Source organism: Dermacentor albipictus, chromosome 8, assembly GCF_038994185.2.
Source record: "Dermacentor albipictus isolate Rhodes 1998 colony chromosome 8, USDA_Dalb.pri_finalv2, whole genome shotgun sequence".
NCBI classification, from domain to species: Eukaryota; Metazoa; Arthropoda; class Arachnida; order Ixodida; family Ixodidae; genus Dermacentor; species Dermacentor albipictus.
In genome coordinates this window covers 76,038,032-76,061,853 of record NC_091828.1, presented here as the reverse complement: position 1 = coordinate 76,061,853, position 23,822 = coordinate 76,038,032, and the positions used below count along the sequence as shown (strand labels likewise).

The window sequence follows — 23,822 nt, the reverse complement described above, 5'->3', positions numbered from 1 at the left end:
TTTTCGGTCTTATATTCTTTATGTTACACAAGTGCACGAATATTAAGGCATAGAGGTGTTCTTGGGCACATTAAGAAAAGCAAGTGAAAAAAAGGAAAGAAATAAAACAAATGTATTAACTCCTGCAGTTGGTTTGAGCTCTACGGGTTATATTCAACGACACACAGATGAATACAAATCTGACAGCGTTATGTTCTTTGTATCTCTTTTCTTTCTATTGTTTTCCGCTAAAGCATTACGCTGTATATGTTAATATTGAACGAGAAAAAATAAATGCAAGGTGTCAAATTTTTTGACACAGACAACCGCCCGAAGGAATGTACCGAAGCCATTGCAACAGAGGAAATCACATGCAATCTCTTCTCCCTGTGTTAGCCGAAACGCCATCTACGTCCTTAAGCGTGTGATCTTGTGCTAATGCGACGACTGTTCGGGCGTCTAAACTATAAGATACTTCAGCATGTGTACAAGATGCGGCTCTCGTAGTACTAGCCAGCTGCGCCCACGTCTAAGGCAGGGACGTTCTGCACCCTTTAAAACCCAGGCGCACCTCTTCCTTCCGTTTTTCGTTACCTTGGTCGAGTTTGTGCTTGTGTGTGTTTTCAATGCTCGTTCTTGCTACTTGGGCGTTAATTTCTTGTTTATTTTTCCTGTGTTGCGTCCGATAATAAGATTTCTGTAAATACTGTGGGAGTTCAACAAGAAATGGTCATCTGCACACCTGTATTCGTCGTCATACGTTCTTTATTCTAAGAAAACACGCACTCCTTTTCACACTGACGAACTCATTCGCACATAAATTTATGTTATCCTCCTACAGTTAATGTGAACCGAGTAAACGAGCGCCTGTAGGCATGACTGAACCAATTTCATTCGCCCGCCAGAGATCTTCGTCACCTTAACTCTCATGCTTGCATTTCGTGTCTTTTTCTCTCTGCACCAAAGGTCTGCTATTCCAAGCCTCAAGGCAAATACTTCTATAACAAAAACTATGAGTCAGCGTTTTACAACGAGAGTACTCGGGTCTTTACGTTTGACACGGAAGAGGCACTGAGGGCTAAGGTGAGGCTAACCTCATCAGAGTCTTTGTTTCAGGAGCGCAGCTTTTGAGCGCCCATTGCTGAAGCAAACGTCGGCGTAAGCGATCGCACGAGGGCAGCGAAGGATGAGGGACCGAACGTGGAGCGCTGCTGTAGATGAAAGACGCGAGGAGAGAAGTGGAGAGGAGGACGCAGTGGAACGGTGAGGCGGAGGGCGGAAGAGGGTATGGCAAAATCGTGACAAAAGAAGCGTAGTGCGCCCACAGTGGCTACAAGATGGCGCCAGAGAAGCGTTCGTTGGTTAGAAAGTCGGTCGGCGGCTGCTGCTGTGAATCGCGCCCACGCGTGGCCCACGCGCTGGCTCTCATGATCTCCAGATTAGCGAAGCAGTCGCACCACACTTCGCTCCGTTTGAAACGTGCCGCAGGAGACGGACCGTTCGCGCGAGCCATAATGTTGAGCGCAGCCGTGGAGCTGCGCTCAAATTTCGTATTAGGGGGTGCGGTAAGTGTCGGTGAATTTCGTTGTCGAGTGTTAAGTGGCGTGTTGTATGGGTATATTCACCAAACAGAGAAAATGAGCTTACGAATTTTCTTTTGTTCTATTTTGATTTTGTTTCTATCCCAGCAAAGCAGGGCGTATTGCGTTGGAGATCGTATACCGCACACAGCATAACGCCAGGGAAACTCGTCAGTTGCGGGTCTAAACGGGAACCAGAGCTTCTTTTTCATGTAAGGCCGAGCGTCATGCTCATCCTGACTTGCGAATGAGAAATCCGGGGACTATTCACAGGGGATTCATGCTTCTAATGTGTGCTAGCCAATGTACTACGGATGACAGTGCGCATTGCTTTCCTGTGCCGCTTACACTTCCAAACTGGATCACAACGACAGTTACGGTGTCTGCAATGGCGAGCGGTCGTTTTTGGTCGTCAGTGGTTGGCCCGCGCCATTGTGGCATCGTCATCATCAGCATCACGATCATCATCATCATCATCAGCCTCGTTACGCCCACTGCAGGGCAAAGGCCTCTCCCATACTTCTCCAACAACCCCGGTCATGTATTAATTGTGGCCATGTCTTCCCTGCAAACTTCTTAATCTCATCCGCCCACCTAACTTTCTGCCGCCCCCTGCTACGCTTCCCTTCCCTTGGAATCCATTCTGTAACCCTTAATGACCATCGGTTATCTTCCGCCCTCATTACATGTCCTGCTCATGCCCATTTCTTTTTCTTGATTTCAACTAAGATGTCATTACCACTCGTTCGTTCCCTCACACAATCTGCTCTTTTCTTATCCCTTAACGTTGCACGCATCATTCTTCTTTCCATAGCTCGTTGCGTCGTCCTCAATTTGAGTAGAACCCTTTTCGTAAGCCTACAGGTTTGTGCCCCGTACGTGAGTACTGGCAAGGCACAGCTGTTATACACTTTTCTCTTGAGGGATAATGGCAACCTACTGTTCATGATCTGAGAATACCTGCCAAACGCACCCCAGCCCATTCTTATTCTGCAGATTATTTCAGTCCCATAATCCGGATCCGCGGCCACTGCATGTCCTAAGTAGATGTATTCCCTTATCACTTCAAGTGCGTCGCTACGTATCGTAAACTGCTGTTCTCTGCCGAGGCTGTTAAACATTACTTTAGTTCTCGGCAGATTAATTTTTAGACTCGCCCTTCTACATTATCTTTCCAGATCAGTGAGCATGCATAGGAATTTGTCCCCTGAGTTACTAAGCAAGGCAATATCATCAGCGAATGGCAAGTTACTAAGGTATTAACCATTAACTCTTATCCCCAATTCTTCCCAATCCAGGTCTCTGAATACCTGCTGTAAACACACTGTGAATAACATTGGAGAGATCCTATCTCCCTGCCTGACGCCTTCGCTCATTTGGATTTTCTTACTTTATTTATGCAGGACTACGGTGGCTGTGTAGCCGGTGTAGATACCTTTCAGTATTTTTACATATCTCTCGTCCACACCCTGATTGGGTAATCCCTCCATGACTGTTGAGGTTTCGACTGAATCAAACGCTTTATCGTAATCAATGAAAGCTATAAATAAGAGTTGCTTATATTCCGCACATTTCTCTATCACCTGAGTGATAGTGTGAATTTGGTCTATTATTGAGTAGCCTTTACGGGATCCTGCCTGGTCCTTTGGTAGAGAGAAGTCTAAGGTGTTCCTGATTCTGTTTGCGATTACTTTCGTAAATACTTTGTAGGCAACGCACAGTAAGCTCATCGGCCTATAATTTTTAGTCTTTGGCGTCCCCTTTCTTATGGAATAGGATTATGTTAGTTTTCTTCCAAGATTCCGGTACGCTGGAGGTCATGAGGCATTGCCTATACAGAGTGGCCAGCCTTTCTAGAACATACTAGCCACCTTTGTTCAAAAAATCTGCTGTTACCTGATCCTCCCCAGCTGCCTCCCTCCTTTGCATAGCTACCACGGCTTTCTTTACTTCTGCCGGCGTTACTTGTGGGATTTCGAATTCCTCTAGACTATTCTCTCTTCCATTATCGTAGTGGGTGCCACTGGTACTGTGTAAATCTCTACAGAACTCATCAGCCACTTGAGCTATCTCATCCATATTAGTAATGATATTGCCGGCTTTGTCTCTTAACGCATACATCTGATTCTTGCCTATACATAGTTTCTTCTGCACTGATATAAGGCTTCCTCCGTTCCTGAGAGCCTGTTTAATTTTATCCATACTATACTTCCTTATGGGAGCTGTCTTACGCTTGTTGATTAACTTGGAAAGTTCTGCCAGTTCTACTCTAGCTGTAGGCCTATGCCATATTTTCCCACTGACTCTTCTGTAGCCTGCTTCTTGCCCAGCCTGGCTTTGAAGTCGCCCATCAGTATAGTGTATTTTATTTTGACTTTACCCATCGCTAATCTTGTCCTCTTGCCCGCGAGGCGGATGCCCTACCTCTTCGCCACCGGTGCACCGGCTGTGCAGTGCTGGTGGCTCAGTCAGCGCTGCAGTGAACTGTGAGTGGAAGCAAGTGTCAGTGTGAGTGCAGGCGACTGAAGGGAGGCAAATGTTAGCCTGAGTTAAGGCAGGTGAGTGTGAGTCAAGGCGAATGTTAGGCTTAGTGAATGCAGGTGACTGTGAGTCGATGCGATTGTAAGCGTGAATGAGTGCAAGTGACTGAGTGGAAGCGAGTGTTAGTTTGAGTGCAGGTGACTCTGAGTGCAGGTGAATGTTAGCGCCTGTTAGTGCTGGTGACTGAGTGGAGGCCAGAGATAGTGTGAGTTAGGGCAGGTGACTGTAATTGGAGGCTAGACTTAGCGCACGTGAATTCAAACAACTCAGTCGGGGCGAATCGAAGCGTGAGGTATTGCAAGTGTCTGTGAGTCATAGAGAATCTTAGCGTGAGTGAATGCAGGTTGATAAGTCTTGGCGAGTGTTAGCGTGACTGAGTGCAGTTGGCTTTGAATTGAGGGAAGTGTTAGCGCGAGTGGGTGCCCGTAAAACTAAATGGAAGCGACTATGAGCATGGGTAGAAACGTGAGTGAGTACCGACAAGTGTAAGCACGCATGAGCATGAGTGAGCACATGGCCTACTATCTATGAGCGAGTGTTCGCTTATCCTACCTACCCACAGATAGATGACGCAGGATAGGTGACGATTATTCTTTTGAACAAAAGAGACCGCAGGCGGTCTTAAAACACAGTGCGCGAGTAGAATGGAGAGGACTGAAGGGCCCGAAATTTTTCAGTACGTAAATACCATACCAGTGCAAGAGACACGGAAGCAAAAAAAAAAAGAAAGCAGCTTCAGAGTGGGAAAGTATCACTTGAGGGAAAGCGCGACACTTACAGAGTCCGGTGGTGCGTCCGTGGTTTCGTTGAGTTTCGTGCACTTCTTGAAAATCTCCCTGTTTTCGTCTATGGGCGCTTTTGACGTAAACCAGCGGCCTTTCAACGTCACCGACACCTGTATGGTATGTGATTTGGACCACGTACTTTAAATTAAGGCGCGCTGTGCTGTGACCACTACGACACGAAGCACCAGGAATGAATATCTTATTTAGGAGTATTTAATTACCTGCGGCAGCGCAGTGCAGGCCAGCTGGAGACATACGGAGCAACGCGCGTCCTCCTCCGAAACAGTGTAGTGTCTAGGGAAAAGGCGGATTCCGAAAAGCGAGATTCCCTAGATATCCGTCTGTCAACTCACGCAGGCGCGCGGCCCCCGGGCAAATCCGAGAAAGAACGTCCGTCGCCAAGCGCACTGTGTGAGTCAACGGATGTCACGCACTTGGTAGAGGGATATCTGCTCTCATCGTGTGAACACTGTTATCGAGTTCTATACCTCGGGGAAAGCCACGCCTACTCAATCAAGATTTCTTGAATGTAATCTCCGATTGTCCGCGTATGCTGAAAGAGGCTTATCTAACCACCCACCTTGCTGGCTTACTGGCAATGACGTTGTATTGCTAATCACACTGCATTAATATGAGGGCGAAATGCAAGAGCTGTCGTGCGCCGTGTGTTGGTGCACCTTAATTGAGGAACCCATGTCCAACGCTCCATAAAATCACCCATTAACTTTCTATGCCAGAGAGGCTTAGACGATTGTGTTTGTCATGGGATGTGAAGAGCGTGCAAAATGTTCTTGCGCGGGAATGTTTTTCCGGGGACACGATTACTCCTGCACGTAGTGCGTTTACATAGCCACATCAGCGTATTGCACAAAGTGTATATTGTAGCTCGATCTATTTCATCATAGTCACCTGCCATTTACCTCTCTGTCTTATCTGTCTCTTCCACTTCCCCTCACCCCGTTGAGGATTAGCCGGCTAGAAGCACGCTGTCCCAGCCGGCCTCTCCTCCTTTCTCTTCATTAAATCGCCTCCTCCAGATTAAGGATCTCAAGGTGCTCAAAATCATTGCGCAATCCCCAACACTGGCATTCTTCATGATGAAATTGCTGTTCTGGCAGTCAGAACTCCGGAATTCGATCATTTATGCGTGCCTCGCCTAATCAAATTAGCAGCATAAGGTTTGCCGTGAATGACCGGAATGGAGCGGGAAGATACGGAAGGATCGCGCGAAAAATGCTGTAGTCGACTTCGACAATCATCTACGATAGGTTCTTCCCACAGTTGTTTGTCATACAAGTTCGGAAGTCATTGTTGTACCATGTCATTATGGGAAAATTTCTTGTACCGACATGCAACCGAAACCGGAGTCTGTGAGATAATTTCTTTAGTATGTTGCAACAAAGATATCAGATGTACCAAATCTGACATCTTGACACGAATATCATTGAGACGAAGAACGCTTCCCGTGAGCGCGGTAAAAAAACAGCAACAAAACAGTTTACTGCAGATATTCGTCGTCGTATCTCTTAATGCTAAGAAAACAGTTGTTTCAAGAAATAAAAAATATATATTTTCTTTACAACAAACGTTTCATCTTGAACTTGGAAAAGACTTCCAATTAGATACTTTTAGCGTGTCCGCCATTCCGGTAAATGGGGGCGGTTTGTGTGCATTTCCGGATATGCGGGGGCACAAACGTGAGCGTCCGGAGCGGTGGAACTGCCTGGTGGCGTAGCGGCGCAATTCGGCAGCGGCGTAATTGTGAGCATGATTACGCCCCTCTCGAAAATTTACTCCAGCAGCTAAGCAGAATATAGTAATTACGTCTCTTTTTTGTGGTTGAGCGCTGCACCACCAGCTGGCGCAACCAGTATGGTAGCTCACGTTTGCGCCCCCGCTCAACCGGCAATCAGCCAGCGCTTTCAGGAATTCCGGATGCCCTAAAATTCTGTGTTCCTAATGACAGCGCTTACCACATGACCGCGACAACGTAGCCTAATATCATATTCAACGGCTACGTTGATAATATTAATATCAACGTAGCCTTGAGAGAACTGAGGTAGACGGATGTAGAAAACAGCGTGAACGACGCAACACATTGATTATCAGAGCAATGATACACGCGCATAACAAGCCAGTCGTAAACAACTATTCTCCTGAGCTTGCTTCTAAATCGCTAATCAGAAATATGAGGGGGACACATTACGCGATCTGCCATCAACAGGATGGTTGCTAAGGCAGAAAGACAATTACTTTTTCCATAAAGGCCCTGTGTGCTTGCCTAACGTGGACGTGATTTCCACTATCTCTGTGATGTGCTTCAAGGTTTGTGCACTCTACATCCTGTCGCAGATGTGTGCCTACAAGGAAAGAGTAAAAAATTTAAACTTCACTTTCGCCGTGTACGACATTGATGCCGACAAGCCCTTGGCCGCGTGCAATGAAACCAAATACACGGGCCAATACAAGAGGCTGAGGCTGCTCCGCAAGCTGATGGACTTCATGCAGAAGTACACCGACAAGAAGGACTGCGAAAGACTATACTAGCAAATGTTTCCAGTGGCTGTGGTGCGTGGCGTAGGGAATAGACCTGATGCCGGATCGTCTACTATGATTATTCGTAAAGACTGCACATTGCTTTTGCGTGTATATACCTCTTTCTTTTATAATCTAGCTACCCTATGTTATTCAGCCACCTGTACACTGTATGTTTTTTTCACAAAACGTTCCTTTATTATTATTACCTTAGTTTCATAAGATATTCCGTGTTTAAAGACTCGATTGTGTGATAAAATACGTCGATCATTTCGTTGCAATCACTGCCTTGTGTATTTATATTTTCGGACATGCGAAATGAATTGAATTTCCGTTGTTCAATAAGAAAAGAAGAAATACGAGAATGCGCTAAAACGTATTGCCAACAAATTGGTGAAAAAGACAGTACGAAGCTCTTAGAACTGTAAGCAAGACGAAACCCAAAAAACATAAAATTAAGGGCAATCCAGGAAACATAAAAAAAGGAACGAGCCACACGAGACATTCCAGCAGAACTTTTTGTTGGGCTAGTTGGTGCATGTTACTGAAGTACTAAAGCGCCAAACATACAACAGATGAAGAGACATGGGTGAGCGCTTACTAGCAACTGAAGCTTTATTGTCAGAAACACACAATATATACGCAAATCTGGCCGTGCCACTCACACTTTGCCGAAAATCGCGTGGTAACCTGGCAAAAGGCGAGACGATCTTTTGAGCAATTTTATTAGTGTACTCCTTTACGGCGGTGTTTTGTGTATCGCCTAACCATTATTATTTATGGCCCTTTGGCCCTATACACCACGTGTCATTCTCGCGATCGTCATCGTTCACAATCGTTTTATCGCCTTTTGCCTGGTTACCGTGTGATTTTCGACAACGTGGAAGTTGCTCTGCCATATTTGCGTATATATTGTGTGTTTCTGACAATAAAGCATCAGTTGTTTGTAAGCGCTCGTCCGTGTCTCTTCTTTGGTCGTCTGTTTCGCGCTTTGGTACTTCAGTAACACGAGGCATGTTTCAATGGGCATTTTGCTTAGCAAGGTGCATTGTTATATTATCGTCAAATTTTATTGATTACAATATCATTGAAATTTTATTAACGCCATAGGCTACTACAGTTTCAACAAAACGGTAACAAAAGACGAACGTACTTTTACACTTATGAATAAAAAATGAAAAAAGCAATAAAGAAAGCACACAGTCAGACAGCAGTTTACAAACCGCTCGTTAAAATTAAATTACCAACGCTTGATCCGAGCCATAAAGTCATAAACCTTTCAAATGTACAACAAATCAGAACGCAGACTATAAGGTTAAATACATGCATAAGATTGCAGCACTTGAGCGTGCCTTCGCGCATCACACTTGTGGAAGTAACATCCATCCGTAATGAAAAATCTCCAAATAACCAAACTTCACCTTCACCTTCACAAAATAACCAGAATTCACCTGTGAAACATAAGTAGAGAAGCGTGGATCACCTTCCAAAAAGCGCTACTGAGCGGCAGTCTTCTGTCATGCTGCTAATAAAATGATCTGTATTCATTAGCTCAGGAACCAGGTGTGCAAGTTTTTGCCTGCCGTGAATTGACCGGATTCTCTCAGTGCCAGGCAGTGTACCTGGAACTATAGGTATGTTATTTTCAAAAGTAAGCTTCACGGAATGCATCCTTGTTTGAGGTACTTTGGTCGTAAATATCTGTCCCCATTTTATTGCAAAAATATTTTCAAACTTTACATTGTGTTGCTGGTGAAAGAGTAGGGTGGAATTCGTTCAGTGTGGAGCGCTTTATTTATACCTGCGATTCTTTGTTGGAATATATGAGCACTTTATCTGAGCGGCTGTGCTCCAAATAACAAACTAATAGATTCGTGACCACGCAGACACATAACAGTGCTGCTTTGCTACTTAAAGCGGCAATCAACACCAGATTTCTTTTTATTACACTTAAGGACCGTGACATGTCTGTAGGAAGTTTTTTTTTTCGTGGAATGGCCAATTTAGGGTTTCATGGAAGTCAAGGGCGAACAATATTGACATACAGCAAGTTCAATGAAAACTCCTCGAAATATAATTTGAATTTTCGCGGAGTACGCGTTGTCAGTCAAAAACAACATGTCTTCTTAGTGTGTAGCTCGTTTGTTTTTAGCCATTGTGGACAATGATTAAATAATTTATTATCTTGCTTTTCTAGAATACTTCAATCATTACCAGAGAAAGACAAGTTGGCACCGTCAGCATATGTATGTTTGGTGTTAGTGGTATACATACAGTATCATTTATACATAATAGGAAAAAAACGGACAATGTCTATTCCCCTGTGGGGCACCGTATTTTATTTTACCCGTTTTTGATAATGCCTACTGCATGCTAGTGCACTGAACTCAATATGTGGCATACCTACTCACTAGATTTAGGCAAAGATATCTTATTCCGTGTTTCTTTAGCTTCTTCAAGAGAATTTCGCGCTTGATGGAATCAAAGGCTTTCTTAAAGTCGAGAAATATCCCAGTTGTTTGAAGTTTCTGCTCAAAGTTAGCAATTATTTGGATTTATTATTATCCCGCTCTTCATGATTTATTTTTCTGCAATCTGAATTTATGGCTTGTTATAAGATCTTTCAGAGTAGAATCAATCCATCAGTCAACCAATCAATTGTATTTAATCTATTTCATAGACAGAGGAGCGTCAAATGAAAGCTGCGTTTGGCAACTTTTATTTCAAGCAGTCTGAAATTAGTTCATGTAGGGGAAGGTCTATAATTTTTGAATATATGGGCAACACAGAAATTGGCATGTAGGTATACATGTCCTTTTAGTCGCCACCTTTGTATATCACTGAAACTCGGGCTATCTTGAGCTTATCGGGAAATATTCCATTGCAGAAAACCAAGTTGCATGTATGTGAAAATGATAAACTAATATGCTGTGAAACTGCTTATAATGGCCGGCTTTTATACCATCATCACAGGCAGCATAACTGTTCCGTGGGCGCATCATGATTAAATTCATCACCGATTCATCTGTGCGAGCCACAAAAATTGATTTCTTAATACGATTCCTGATATACAATACATAGCGATTATCGGTAATGCTATGCAAAAAGGTGAGGCGTGCAGACAGAACACAAGAGAAGAGAAGTGGACAACACGAACGCCGACAATCAACTGAAGGGAGCATTGAGGCAAACAGAAGAAAGAAGAGAGACAACTCATCTGCGCAAGCTCTGGAGTGGTATCACTACGTGTCAGTCGGGTACATGTGCCGGTCTACGCGAGAGAAAGCTGTTAAGGCGCTTAATCTCTTCTTTATGTAAAGTAATCCAAGGCTGGCTCACGCACGCACTTCCACCATTATAGATATGCCATGCCTCTACCACAAGACGCGTATCTTCATTCTTGTGCCTGCGCAATATCGCGCATTCATCTAACTCTGGCGTGCAGTTACAATCTTGGCATTGTAAGGAAAGAATAGAAGGCGATCCCTCGGTTAATGACCTTTTATGTTGCATTTGCCTCAGATTGATACACCGCCCCGTTTGAAACTACGTAGAACTGGCCACAGCTAACGGGAACTTTATAAATCACACCCATACGGCAGTCAGTAAAACTGTTGTTCTTATTGTGCTTCACAGGACAAATATACGTTCATATTTTTGCCTTTTACCTGCGGCTTTTTCCTCTGCACGGCAGCGCATATCTTGCCTAGCTTATTAGGAGCAGTGAAGCAATATCAACATCATATCTACTTGCAACTTTTTAAGCCTGTGCGATAGTGAATGAATGTATGGAATAGCCACTACTCTTTTTTTTTTGCTATTAGTGCTTTCTGTAATCACGTCCGTCCCCCTCGAAACCGACTTCTTTAGGCGTTCAGCCACACTGGCCATTGCTACGCTAGGATAACATGCTTCTAATCGGTACTGATCTCAGAAAATGCCTTTGATCTTAGAAAATGGTCGTTGAGCATATAAGCAAGCAATGCGCCTGGAACAAAATTCACCCTCCGTTAAAAGTTCAGAAATAGTATCTGTGTTCGTTCTTGCCAAGAGATCGTTCAGAGTACTCCAAACTGTTTTCTTATCACTCATATGGCTTGTAAACTTATTTTCGCAGTAGTTTATGCGTGCCCGCTTTATGTAAAGTATAACGTAGTGCGTGCTGAAACTGAAGCAAGTATGTCATCGGTTTTGTTTTGATAAAGGTGTCGAGTAGCATATCTGTCTCTTTCATTCTTTTTTAAAAGTAAGACTAAAGGTGATCCATGGCAGTAAGAATTCGATGCCAAAACGATGGATCGATTGGTTCGTTAAAATTCACCCCCACCGTCGGCGTCCGAGACGCACCGTCAGAGACGGTCTGCACAGGTGGCTCAATGGGTGACTTAGGTTCGAAAGGACAAAGCCGCTGCAGTAACGAACGAACAACAACGTGTATTTACAGATAAAATTACAAAGTTCGGTTACAAGATTGCATAGTTTCAACAGTACAGCGGTTACAAATAGCTACACTGGTTTGGACCACATAGGGCGACCCTATTTCGGCAGAGCCGATGGTGCTTAGCACCGAAGCCAGGTCCAGAACTCCCCTTCGGAGCGCCGCGGCCGCATTTTGTAGAGGCAACGCTCCGCCCACAATCTTTGCTGGCAAATTGCCGCCGGGTTGCGTCTCAACTGGACAATCCATTCACCAATCACTGCGTTCAGCAGAACTTGCGTGCGGGATTGGCCAGTCCAACAACCAAAAGTCAAAGAACATATTTTTTTAGTACAGTTCACGGTGTAGAATCCTCACCCGAAAAACACAATATACAACAACAAAGGGGTGAGGGTTATGCCAGCTGTACACATCGCGAGTTCCGAGCAACGGCCTCGAGCACAGCCGGCGCAACCAGCACTGAGCAACAAAATACATTCACAAAACCCAAAAGCCTGGGAACGTCGGGACCATGTTTTCCAGTGCTCGAACATGTGCGCGACGCGATCGGATTCCAAGAACCCGCAGGCCATGCGGCGCCTTAAACAAGTAATTGTTTGCAAGCCAAACTGTCACAGAGGAGCCCGGGATAATTGCCCACCCGCCGAGGTCGGCCTCATGTCCGGGCCGTAAGCCGAAGAAGACGTTCCCACGGCGCCTCGGAACCGAGACAAAACCGCAGGCTCTTTTGCGGCTCAAAGAATCCCCACGCCGGTCAGCGCGCGGTGCAAAGCCGTCAAAGTCAATGAGGCTGGCGCGCCTGCTTGAGGCCGCGCTATCTCCGTTGCCCGCGGCTAGACCCGAACCAAGCACTCTTCAAGGGCGCCGATGAGAGCACCGCGGAAGTCAGACGGGCCCACCCGTTACGGCGTTTGACGCCCAGTCGGGGAGATCCCAGCTGGGAAGGAGTTTACCCCCGCCAGCCGGCCGCGCGCAAGGGAAACGCCTGTGGGGATTCCCAGGAAGCACAATGCGACGGGGGTCCGAAGCTCCCTTTTTTACTGTGAGGCGCGACCGCTAATGTGGCGCTGATGGCCTTCTGCGCTCCCCGAACTGTGCGGCAGCCCTGGGTGCCGACGGCGTCGTTACTCTGTTTGCTTACAAGGCCCCGCTCTGGGTCAACCGTTAACAGCCATTACTCAAGTGTGGAAACAATCTCGTCGAGACGCATGTCCCCTGCCCAGATGGCCCGCGCCGTCCGTATGGGTTTGTTTTGCAGCCGCCCGTAGCGGGGCTTACACCCCCCACCCAAGACGAGACAACTCGCTTACAGTGTTGTCGAAGCAGAAACCAAAACAAACCAAAACAAAAGCACGCTGCGTGTAAACTTGTACATACGCCGCATCTGGACATGACAATTAAAAGTTACCAACCAATCTTAGGCAGCGCGTTTTAACGATGGTCTGAGTTTGCACACGTAGGAAGTGCGTGAGCCGCGCCTTGCTCATGACAGTAAGCTGGCCCGCTGGTTCGCCCAAGTAAGCTGGCTCGCTTACTGAAACAACACAAATAAATGCCAGCGCCATATGATGAGCACTCTACGCGGCACATTCCGTAGAAAGTGTGAACACATGAATAAGTTTCACCGTAAAATAGGTACAACCTAAACACACACAAAGCAAATACACAAACGAAACAAATAGTAAGGCTTCCCTGATGCAACAGGGCTCGCGTCCTGAAACTATAATATGCAGTATCGTACGAACATGAGCCGGAAGGACACTGTCAGCCTCTAGTTTGGGAGGAAAACATACAATATTGAGCTTAGACGACGACACTCACCAAAACAAACACACTAAAAGAACAAGGTACACACAGAAATGCGGAAGCATGAGTTCATCGTCCAAGGTCGTCTGTGTGGTTACCGCAGTCATATCACATCACACCACACTTGTTCCCTTGTCTCCACTGACCGTCACTGCGGGTTCCCTGTCTTTTACATCCTCTTTCCAACAATGGTTCGTGAGACGCGAAAGTGCGTCGGCGTTAGTATGTATGATTCCCCTTCTGTGTCGTACCACTATATCATAGTGCTGCATCGCTAAAGTCCAGCGTGTCAATTTTGCTTTCTGAGGCGTAGACTGAGTGATGTACGTCACAGGATTATGGTCGGATACCAATATTTTCATGCCCAAGACCCCAATGTCGAACTTTTTCATAGCCGAAATGACGCCAAACGCCTCGCGTTCAATCGTAGACCACAGCATCTGCGTGGGCGTGAAGCGGGGGCTGGCAAAAGCAATGTGGCACTCTTTGCCATTGTCGGTCATCTGAGCTAGACATGCGCCCCCAGAAATTGCAGAGGAATCGGTGAATAGCCAAAACGGCTTGCTTGAGTCTGGAGTCGCTAGCTCGACGGCACTGCACAGAGCACTCTCGAGACCTTCGAATGCATCGCTGGCCTCAGGAGACGACGGAATGCGATTGGGGTGGCAATGCTTTGGCTCGGCTCCTTCCATCAGTTCTATGCGGTGCTCGCTCACTCGCGCTATCCCCATTTCGGTGGTAAACAAGGCGGCCTGTGTCCCGAACACCTCGTTCACTAACGCTCGCTCAGGTGGTTCGAAATGTGATATACTCTCTGCGGGCATGAGGGCCCTACTGCCGAGAACCCTGCTGACCGTCGCGTCACTTTTTTGTTCCTCCCCTAACATCCCGGCATCACCCCTTACTTTATCGGAGCTACTGCGGGATTCTTCCTCTGCCCTTTCCTCGTTCGGATGCAGCGCATCGCCCCTGCTCACACCGGTAACCGGCTGTTCGGGATTAACCCGTTCGCCATCTAGTCCTATGACTGTAAACAGATCTGCGCTGCTGCTCGGCGGGAGTTTGTTGGGCGGTGGCTCGCAAGCCTCGTCCCGACCCTCCTGGAGCGCGCTCCAATCTTCCGCTGAGAGCAGGCAGTCCGCATTCACGCTCAGCCTATCAGTGAGCGCGCACAACACTGGTGTCGCCTTCTTCACATTAGAAAACGCGGGTTGGCCCTGTTTTAGCGTCAGCGGTAGTGCTACGAGTTTCGCTTCAACTCGTTCGCCAAAAGCTGCGCGGAGATTTACACTGCCATGCGACTGTGCTAATTCCGGTGGCACGGCACTTTCGCGAACTACAGTTATCTCGGCACCCGTATCCACTATTGCCTTCATTGTTCGGCCCCTACAATTAAGAGCTACACACAACAAGCGGTCACCCACAGCTGGGTTCTCTAGCGCGACCCGCGCGGTGAGCCTCTCTGGTTGTTCCTGCTGGGCGGCCGTGTGCGCCAGCCTTTCGCGGATGCGGGGACAATTTGGCCTAATGTGCCCGGCTGACCCGCACTCAAAGCAAACTGTTGGCCTCTGCTGTCCTGCGGGTGGATACGGTGATTTCGGTTTTGTTCTCTGCCCTTGGTGCGAAACCAAACCACTGCTGCTGCGGTTCCCAGTTGTAGTTTCCGGGCCCTTAGTGCTGGTGTCCCGAGGTTGCCCCTTAGGTATGTCTACACGGCCGTGAGCGTCCTCAAAAGTTTGCAAAAGTCTAGCAATTTCCGAGGCCTTGTACCACCCTGCACCCTCTCGCAGCCTGACGTACCTGAGCGCCTCTTCCGACAACACTGTTTTCAGCTGGTCAGCCACCAAGAGTTCGAGCAGCTCCGCAAAATTTGACACGTCCCTAGATGCCACATAAAAATTTAGGTAACTGGCAAGACGAGTCGTGAAACTCTTCCACGTCTCGGTCTTCCGCTTCCGTACCCCGAAAAACCTTTTTTGATATTCAAGGGGAGACAACTGCAGCTCATCGAGGACGACCTCCTTTAAAGCTTCATAATCCCGGTGCTGTGTGGGAGTCAGACGTGTTGACAGGTACTCAATGCGCTCCGCTAGGAGCGGAAAAACTATCTGACCCCAACAGCTTCGCGGCACCTCGTAGGCATCCAAGGTGTGCTCTACAGATTCGAACCAAATGGGGACCTCGGCGTCTGTGGGAAATTTGGGGAAAGCACCAACTAATAATTTTGAATATTTACACCATTCCGTGTTTCTATCATTCTCAAGTGCTCTGCCACTGCCGTCGCGACCACTCGATGGCGACGCTGTCCGTGCCCTGACGAGCTCCAGTTCAAGGGCTAGGCTCTGGCGACGTTCCTGAGCCATCTTTAGTCTAAACTCCATCTCCCGCTCAGACAGAAAGGGCTCGCTTTCACCATCGCTGCTACCCCTCTCCCTCTGACCATCCTCATCGTACCCGTGATTCTGCATCATGATTAGCTTCGAAGCCCCGCAGTGACTGAACAGTAAGAGGAAAGGAAACTCACGTTTCAGACGAGGATCACAGGTGGACGAAGGTCGAGGATTTCTGCGTCGCCCTCGCTCGGGCTGCTTCCCTGCTGGGGTTCAGTCGGCGCCTCGACGTCTTACTCGCTGAGGTACGTCGCCTAGCGATGTCTTGCTGTTGGGCTTCCTCCTCCAAGGCTTGTGCCAATTGCAGACACCGATGATGCTACTAGCTCTTGGGATGCCACTCCGGCAGATGTACCGCTGTCTTCTTGACGTTTAGCTTGCCTTCCGAACCTATCCTGTCGACTGCGCCAGTAAGAATTCGATGCCAAAACGATGGATCGATTGGTTCGTTAAAATTCACCCCCACCGTCGGCGTCCGAGACGCACCGTCAGAGACGGTCTGCACAGGTGGCTCAATGGGTGACTTAGGTTCGAAAGGACAAAGCCGCTGCAGTAACGAACGAACAACAACGTGTATTTACAGATAAAATTACAAAGTTCGGTTACAAGATTGCATAGTTTCAACAGTACAGCGGTTACAAATAGCTACACTGGTTTGGACCACATAGGGCGACCCTATTTCGGCAGAGCCGATGGTGCTTAGCACCGAAGCCAGGTCCAGAACTCCCCTTCGGAGCGCCGCGGCCGCATTTTGTAGAGGCAACGCTCCGCCCACAATCTTTGCTGGCAAATTGCCGCCGGGTTGCGTCTCAACTGGACAATCCATTCACCAATCACTGCGTTCAGCAGAACTTGCGTGCGGGATTGGCCAGTCCAACAACCAAAAGTCAAAGAACATATTTTTTTAGTACAGTTCACGGTGTAGAATCCTCACCCGAAAAACACAATATACAACAACAAAGGGGTGAGGGTTATGCCAGCTGTACACATCGCGAGTTCCGAGCAACGGCCTCGAGCACAGCCGGCGCAACCAGCACTGAGCAACAAAATACATTCACAAAACCCAAAAGCCTGGGAACGTCGGGACCATGTTTTCCAGTGCTCGAACATGTGCGCGACGCGATCGGATTCCAAGAACCCGCAGGCCATGCGGCGCCTTAAACAAGTAATTGTTTGCAAGCCAAACTGTCACAGAGGAGCCCGGGATAATTGCCCACCCGCCGAGGTCGGCCTCATGTCCGGGCCGTAAGCCGAAGAAGACGTTCCCACGGCGCCTCGGAACCGAGACAAAACCGCAGGCTCTTTTGCGGCTCAAAGAATCCCCACGCCGGTCAGCGCGCGGTGCAAAGCCGTCAAAGTCAATGAGGCTGGCGCGCCTGCTTGAGGCCGCGCTATCTCCGTTGCCCGCGGCTAGACCCGAACCAAGCACTCTTCAAGGGCGCCGATGAGAGCACCGCGGAAGTCAGACGGGCCCACCCGTTACGGCGTTTGACGCCCAGTCGGGGAGATCCCAGCTGGGAAGGAGTTTACCCCCGCCAGCCGGCCGCGCGCAAGGGAAACGCCTGTGGGGATTCCCAGGAAGCACAATGCGACGGGGGTCCGAAGCTCCCTTTTTTACTGTGAGGCGCGACCGCTAATGTGGCGCTGATGGCCTTCTGCGCTCCCCGAACTGTGCGGCAGCCCTGGGTGCCGACGGCGTCGTTACTCTGTTTGCTTACAAGGCCCCGCTCTGGGTCAACCGTTAACAGCCATTACTCAAGTGTGGAAACAATCTCGTCGAGACGCATGTCCCCTGCCCAGATGGCCCGCGCCGTCCGTATGGGTTTGTTTTGCAGCCGCCCGTAGCGGGGCTTACAATGGCGTTCTCACTGTTTCTGGCCATCTTTTTCAGTACAGGTGGAAGGTCAAAGTTATAAACTCTAACTTTCACTATAAATAATTTATACCCAAGTACAGCATCAGTGATTTGGAGAGTTTGGCTCTAGTGAGCTTCAGCAACTACTTTTTCGAAAGGCTTAATTTTCTCGGTGGTAATCTTTCTGTAATAAGTTCAAGCAAACCTTTTTCGATGAGTTGTGTGTGACGCGATGAATGCGAAAATTGGCAAGCGGTCACAGAATCTAGGTACAAGAATGCCAGCACGCGTACCATATTTGCAGTTGGTGACACCAACACAAGTTGAGAAGAAATTCAGTATACCGTAACACTCTGGTAGGCACATGAACTTCCTTCTTATAACCGAAACCCAACAGTCTTAAGAAATTTTGAGCTTTAGCGAGCTGCGCCAGGTATGCACTAGACGTGCCGCTCTTCAATGAACCTTTCAGCATCGTGCATTACTTTGTATGAACCATCAAGTGTGCATCAAGCGAGAACAATTCTCAGCGTTCGCAGGGACCGGCACGCCATGCTTCTCATCTCGGAGGCCCAGCTGGGACTTCACGGCAGTGTCGCTAGATGGCGCAGCATCTCCACAAAGACGCGCATAGCCCGGTGCTACATGACGCGTATCTCAGGCGCCATGCATTTCGGAGGCCATGCACAGGCTTCGCTGTGGCGGCGCTAGATGGCACCGAGTGTGCTATGGGAAGCGTGAAAGAGGCGTCCGGCTGCAGCACACACCTCCGACACACCTCGTTTTGACAGTGCCAATATTTGTGTCGCTATATTGATTCAATGCTAACGCATTGCCGTCATCAAACGTCATACGATGGGATGTGCGGCAATTTCTTTCTTTTTATAATTTTTACACTGCTCCGCTAGAAAATTACGTCGAGATTGCGACAATATTAGGATCCAACCCGCTACGGAAACTAACGCATTGTTTGCGTACCACACCGATACAATCGGACGCCCAGTTCGCTCATATTGTTTTTGATCAAATTGGGCCAACATTTGCGCATAGCTTCCGAAGAACAAATATTTACAATCACTGGCTTGACCAGTTCAAAATGCAAGGAATGATACGGCATCACCGGCTTGGTAGCACGACGTTGGTAACTCCAACATGGCAGTCACCAAGGTGCAAACCTAGGTCCATGAACCATATAGTTTTCTTTTGATAGGCAGTTCATGCCTCACCTGTAGAGACATAAGACACTAAGAAAGAAAAGTAAATTTTGCTCCGCCAAGCTAAGAACTTATGTTGAACAATCAAACAAAAGTAAGAAGTCACGGATGGAATTAAACTTTCTATGCACATTGTTCCTTTATACCAATGCAGACGTCGTTTTGGCGTCGCATACAAGGCAGCATAAATCACTGAGAATAGGCGAATGATTAGAATCTAGGTTAACCGAGGGGCTCGATTTTTATAAATCATATCATTAAGAAGCCAACAAACAGACACCAACTACAACATATGGCAAATTCATCATCATCATCAGCAGTACCAGTAGCCAATTTTCTCTGCGCTGCAGGACGAACATCTCTCCCTGCGATCTCCAATTACCCCTGTCCTGCTACAAGCGATTCCAACTAGCACCCGCTAATTTCCTTATTTCGTCGCACCAACTAGTGTTCTGCCGTCCGCTACAGCACTTATCTAGGTACCCATTCTGTCACCCTAATGGTCCGACGGCTATTTAATTTGCGCATTACAAGACTGGCCCAGCGCCATTTTTTTCTCTTAATGTCAATTAGAATATCGTGTATACCCGTTTCCTCTCCGATGCAAATCGCTCTCTTTCTGTCTCTTAAAGTTATGCCTAGCATTCGGTCCATCGCACTTTGCGCGGTGCTTAACTTCTTCTTCACCTTCTTTGTCAGTCTCCAAGTCTCTGCCCCATATGTTAGCACTAGTAAAATGTACTGATTATATACTTTCCTTTTCAATGATAACGGTGGGGTTTCAGACAGGAGCTCAAGATGTCTGCCGTATGCGATCCAACCCATTTTTATTCTTTGTGGATGTCCTTCTCATGGTTCGCGTTCCCTGTGATTAGTTGACCTAGGTAAACGCACTCCTTTACCGCATCTAGAGGCTGACTTGTGATCCTGAACTCTTGTTCCCTTGACAGGTTGTTCATGATTATCTGCGTCTTCTGCATATTAATCTTCAACCCACTCTTGCACTCTCCATGTTAAGGTGTTCAATCATTTGTTGTAACTCGTCTGCAGTGTTGTTGAATAGAACAATGTCATCGGCAAACCGAAGGTTGCTGAGGTATTCGTCATCGATCCTTACTCCAAAACCTTTCCAGTTTAACAGCTTCAATACTTCTTCTAAGCACAATGAGAATAGCATTGGAGAGATTGTGTCTTCTTGTCTGACCCCTTACTTTATAGGTATCTTCCAATTTGTGTAGAATTAAGGGGCTGGGTAATCTCTGTAGATATTTTCCATGGTATCTACGTAAATGGCCTTTACTCCGTGATAACGCAATGCATCTATGACTGCTGGTATCTCTACTGAATCAAGCGCTTATTCGTAATCTATGAAAGCCATATTGTGACGCTTATTGTGCTTTGCGGATTTCTCGATAACCTGAATAATAACATGGAGGTGATCCGTTGTAGAGTATCCCTTCCTGATGCCAGCCTGTTCCCTTGGTTGACTAAAGTCCAGTGTTGCCCTTATTTTATTGCAGATTATTTTGGTAAATATTTTATATAATACTGGGGGCAAGCAAATGGGCCTGTACAGTTTCAGTTCTTTAACGTCTCCCTTTTTGTGGATTAGTATAATGTTTGCATTCTTCCAGTTTCCTGTGACCCACGTACTCGATAGACACTTTGTATAGAAAGCCACCAGTTTTTCAAGCACTATGTCTTCTCCATTTTTTATTAAATCGACTCATTCCATCTTCTCCTGCCGCTTCTTCCAGTTTCCTGTGTAGCAAGGCCCTTCTGACCTCATCTTTAGTTGTAGGAGTAGTTTCTGTATCCTCTTCATTATTGTTTCGAATGGAGCACTCCTGAGTGTTCTGGGTATTGTACAGGTCATTTACAATTCTTCCGCTGCTTTTATTACACCTTCGAGATTGCTAATGGTGTTAAACGCCTTATCTTTCAGCGCATGCATTTCGGTTCGCCCTATACCAAGTTTTCTTGACATTCATTTCAGGCAGTGTCGTATTTTTACGGCTGCTTCGGTCTTTTTCACGTTATAATTTCCAATATCACCTATTTTCGCCTGGGTGATCAGTTTTGACAGTTCCGCGAATTCTATCTTATTTCTTCAGTCAGACACTTTCATTCTTTGTCGTTGCTTTATTAGGTCCTATGTTACTTGAGCGAGCTTGCCTACTTGTCGCCTTGGTGCCATGTCTCCCACTCCAATTGCTGCCTGGAAAGCCCAGCCTAGTCATGGTTTCATTCATTACCCCTATGTCATCATCATTATCTTTCTGTTCTATGGCTGCATATTTGTTTGCAAGTACCAGCCTGAATTTGTCGGCTACTACCCTTACTGCCTTTAAGTTGACCGGTTTCCTCTTGACCAACCTTGCTCTTTCTCTTTTCGAATTGAGGTGAATCCTAGCCCTCACTAAACTATGATTACTGCACTTTACCCAATCTATCGCTTCTACATCCTGCGCTATGCTTGGATCAGCAGAAAGTATGAAGTGAATTTCCTTTCTTCTTTCACCATAAGTACCCATGCGCACTTTTGCATTGAAGACGCGATAGCTACTTTATATTGAGTTTGCACTTTTTCATCGCTAATTCAGCATCTTCATAAAACTGATCTACTTCATCATCATCGTGACTAGATGTTGGAGATTAGGCTTGTGCTACCTTTAATCTATACCTCTCACTAAGTTTTATTATGACTACAGCTACCCTCTCATTAATGCTGTAGAATTCGTCAATGTTGCCCGCTATGTCCTTGTGGATTAGGAATCCTACCCCGTATTGCTTCTTATCTAGGAGACCTCTACAGCAGAGGACACGTCCGTTATTCAGCAATGTATAAGCCTCATCACTTCCATTCTCACTAAGGCCGATGATGTTCCAAACAATGTCTGATAGTTCCTCAAAACGTCCTGCTAAGCTAGCCTCCCTCGAGAGAGTTCGGGTGCTAAACGTTGCAAGGGTCACTTTCCATTGGCAACCTGTCCCGGACCCTGAGATTCTTAGCACCCTCTTCTGCGTTACAGGTGTGTCCGCTGCCTTGATCAGGTGTTCCGCAGCTGCTGGCGACTGAGGGCCATTTATTAATTGTAGATATCATCAGCGAGGTTGGGGCCGAATACTGCACCAGGGAGGCCAATTCATATTCTGGTGAGGGAGTGTCATTGTTCAACCTTGGTGGGCCTTCCTAATTTGGTTGTACCTAAAGTAGCATAGCCCCACTCGCTCTCGGCATCTTTCGCCGGTGTCTGGCGTCGCTCCATGCCTGCAGATGTACTTGTACTTGTAATTACTAATGTAATTCGTTGCGCTTATTAATTAAATTAAAGGAATGTTAACTTAATGGCAATGAAATTAGATGAATAAGCTACTTGTTGCAGGTAGGTGTTCATGCTTCGCAGCTCATTCCTTTCCGCAAATTCTACTAAAATCTCTCTAGTGTTTCTAGGATCGACGCCATACTTGCCAATTGCTTGTTCACCAGCCTGCTTTTTTCCCCACTTATGCATTGCAGCCGCCCATTAATACAGCATAATGAGCTTGCGCTTTTCTTATTGATAATTCCACATCTCCATAAAACTGATCTACTTCATAATCATCATGAATGGAGATAGGAGCGTAGACTTGTACTACCTTTAGGCTGCACCTCATATGAAGTGTTAATACGACTGTTGCTACCCTCTCATTTTTGCTTCAAAGTTCTTCAATACTGCCCTGTACGTCCTTATGGATTAGGAATCCTACTCCGTACTGCTTCTTATCCGGAAGTCCTCTATAGAAGAGGACGTGGACTTAGTCAGCTGTGCAAGCCTTACAAGTTCTAACCTCAATAAGGGCAGTGATATCCCAAACAATGCCTGATAGTTCCTCAAAGAGGCCTACTGAGCTAGCTTCACTCGAGAGAATTCGGGTGTTAAATGCTGCCAGGGTCAGTTTCCATTGGCCATACTGTAACCTGTACGGTCTATATACCATAGAGGAACGTGCAAAGCCGAGGCCGGATAGCCATAAATCTCTTCGGACTAATTAGAAAATTTGAATGCCTATATCCAAGATGATATTCCCTCAAATAATCGAATCAATATTTTAAACTACAGTTCACATTTTGTGGAAAAATTGAAATAATCGCTTGCAGGTTTACGTTGCCCTCTTGCCATTTAGTAACACAATAGCTACAGATGCTTCACTGTATGAAAAAAAGGCAGGGGTAGGTATTTTACCCCTTTCACTTCATTGTTTATTTTCTCTATGACTTCGAAATTTCAGGCCTGGTTTAGAAGACGAGCTTTTTGGGATGAGTTTCGCGCTGTGCAAGCTCTTTTTAAACGCAGTCACTGCAGTTATTATAACGAATTATCCTGACCTCGTTCTTCGCTTGCCGCCTTAGGAAATTCAGTGGTAATAAAACTGTTGCAGTTATTAGTTCCGTGGCATTTATATCATCAGGGCCGGGTAACTAAGAGTACTGTATAACTGCTTCTTATACTTAAACGAGATGGGTGACTGGTTGTTAAAGGAGATCTCTGAATGGACCTGCAATTTCTAGTCTTCGACTGGCGGCTCACATTATGGTGGCAAGCCAACGAATATTTGCAATATAGAAACTTCATCGGAATATAAATCAATTCGTCAGAAATTTCCATGATCTCGAGCTTCACTGAAGAAATCAATGGTGCCCATCATGGCAATTAGA

The 23,822-nt window shown here is 46.6% G+C and overlaps 1 protein-coding gene across 9 annotated transcripts in view; it reads left to right on the top strand.

Annotated features, from left to right (window-relative positions):
* Positions 1-7,691, top strand: part of LOC135920974 (uncharacterized) — an 84,699-nt gene extending 77,008 nt beyond the window's left edge. For 5 of the 9 annotated variants that reach the window (XM_070523612.1, XM_065455271.1, XM_065455264.1 and 2 more), the window contains 2 exons: positions 946-1,062; positions 7,238-7,691. In XM_070523612.1, coding sequence (XP_070379713.1) covers positions 946-1,062; positions 7,238-7,432 — 312 coding nt within the window. In that variant the 3' untranslated portion in view covers positions 7,433-7,691. Of the gene's footprint in view, positions 1-945; positions 1,063-3,970; positions 4,081-7,237 lie in introns of those variants that run through there. The other 4 variants (XM_065455275.2, XM_065455289.1, XM_070523614.1 and 1 more) reach the window with 3 other exon arrangements.
* Positions 7,692-23,822: the final 16,131 nt, after the last annotated feature.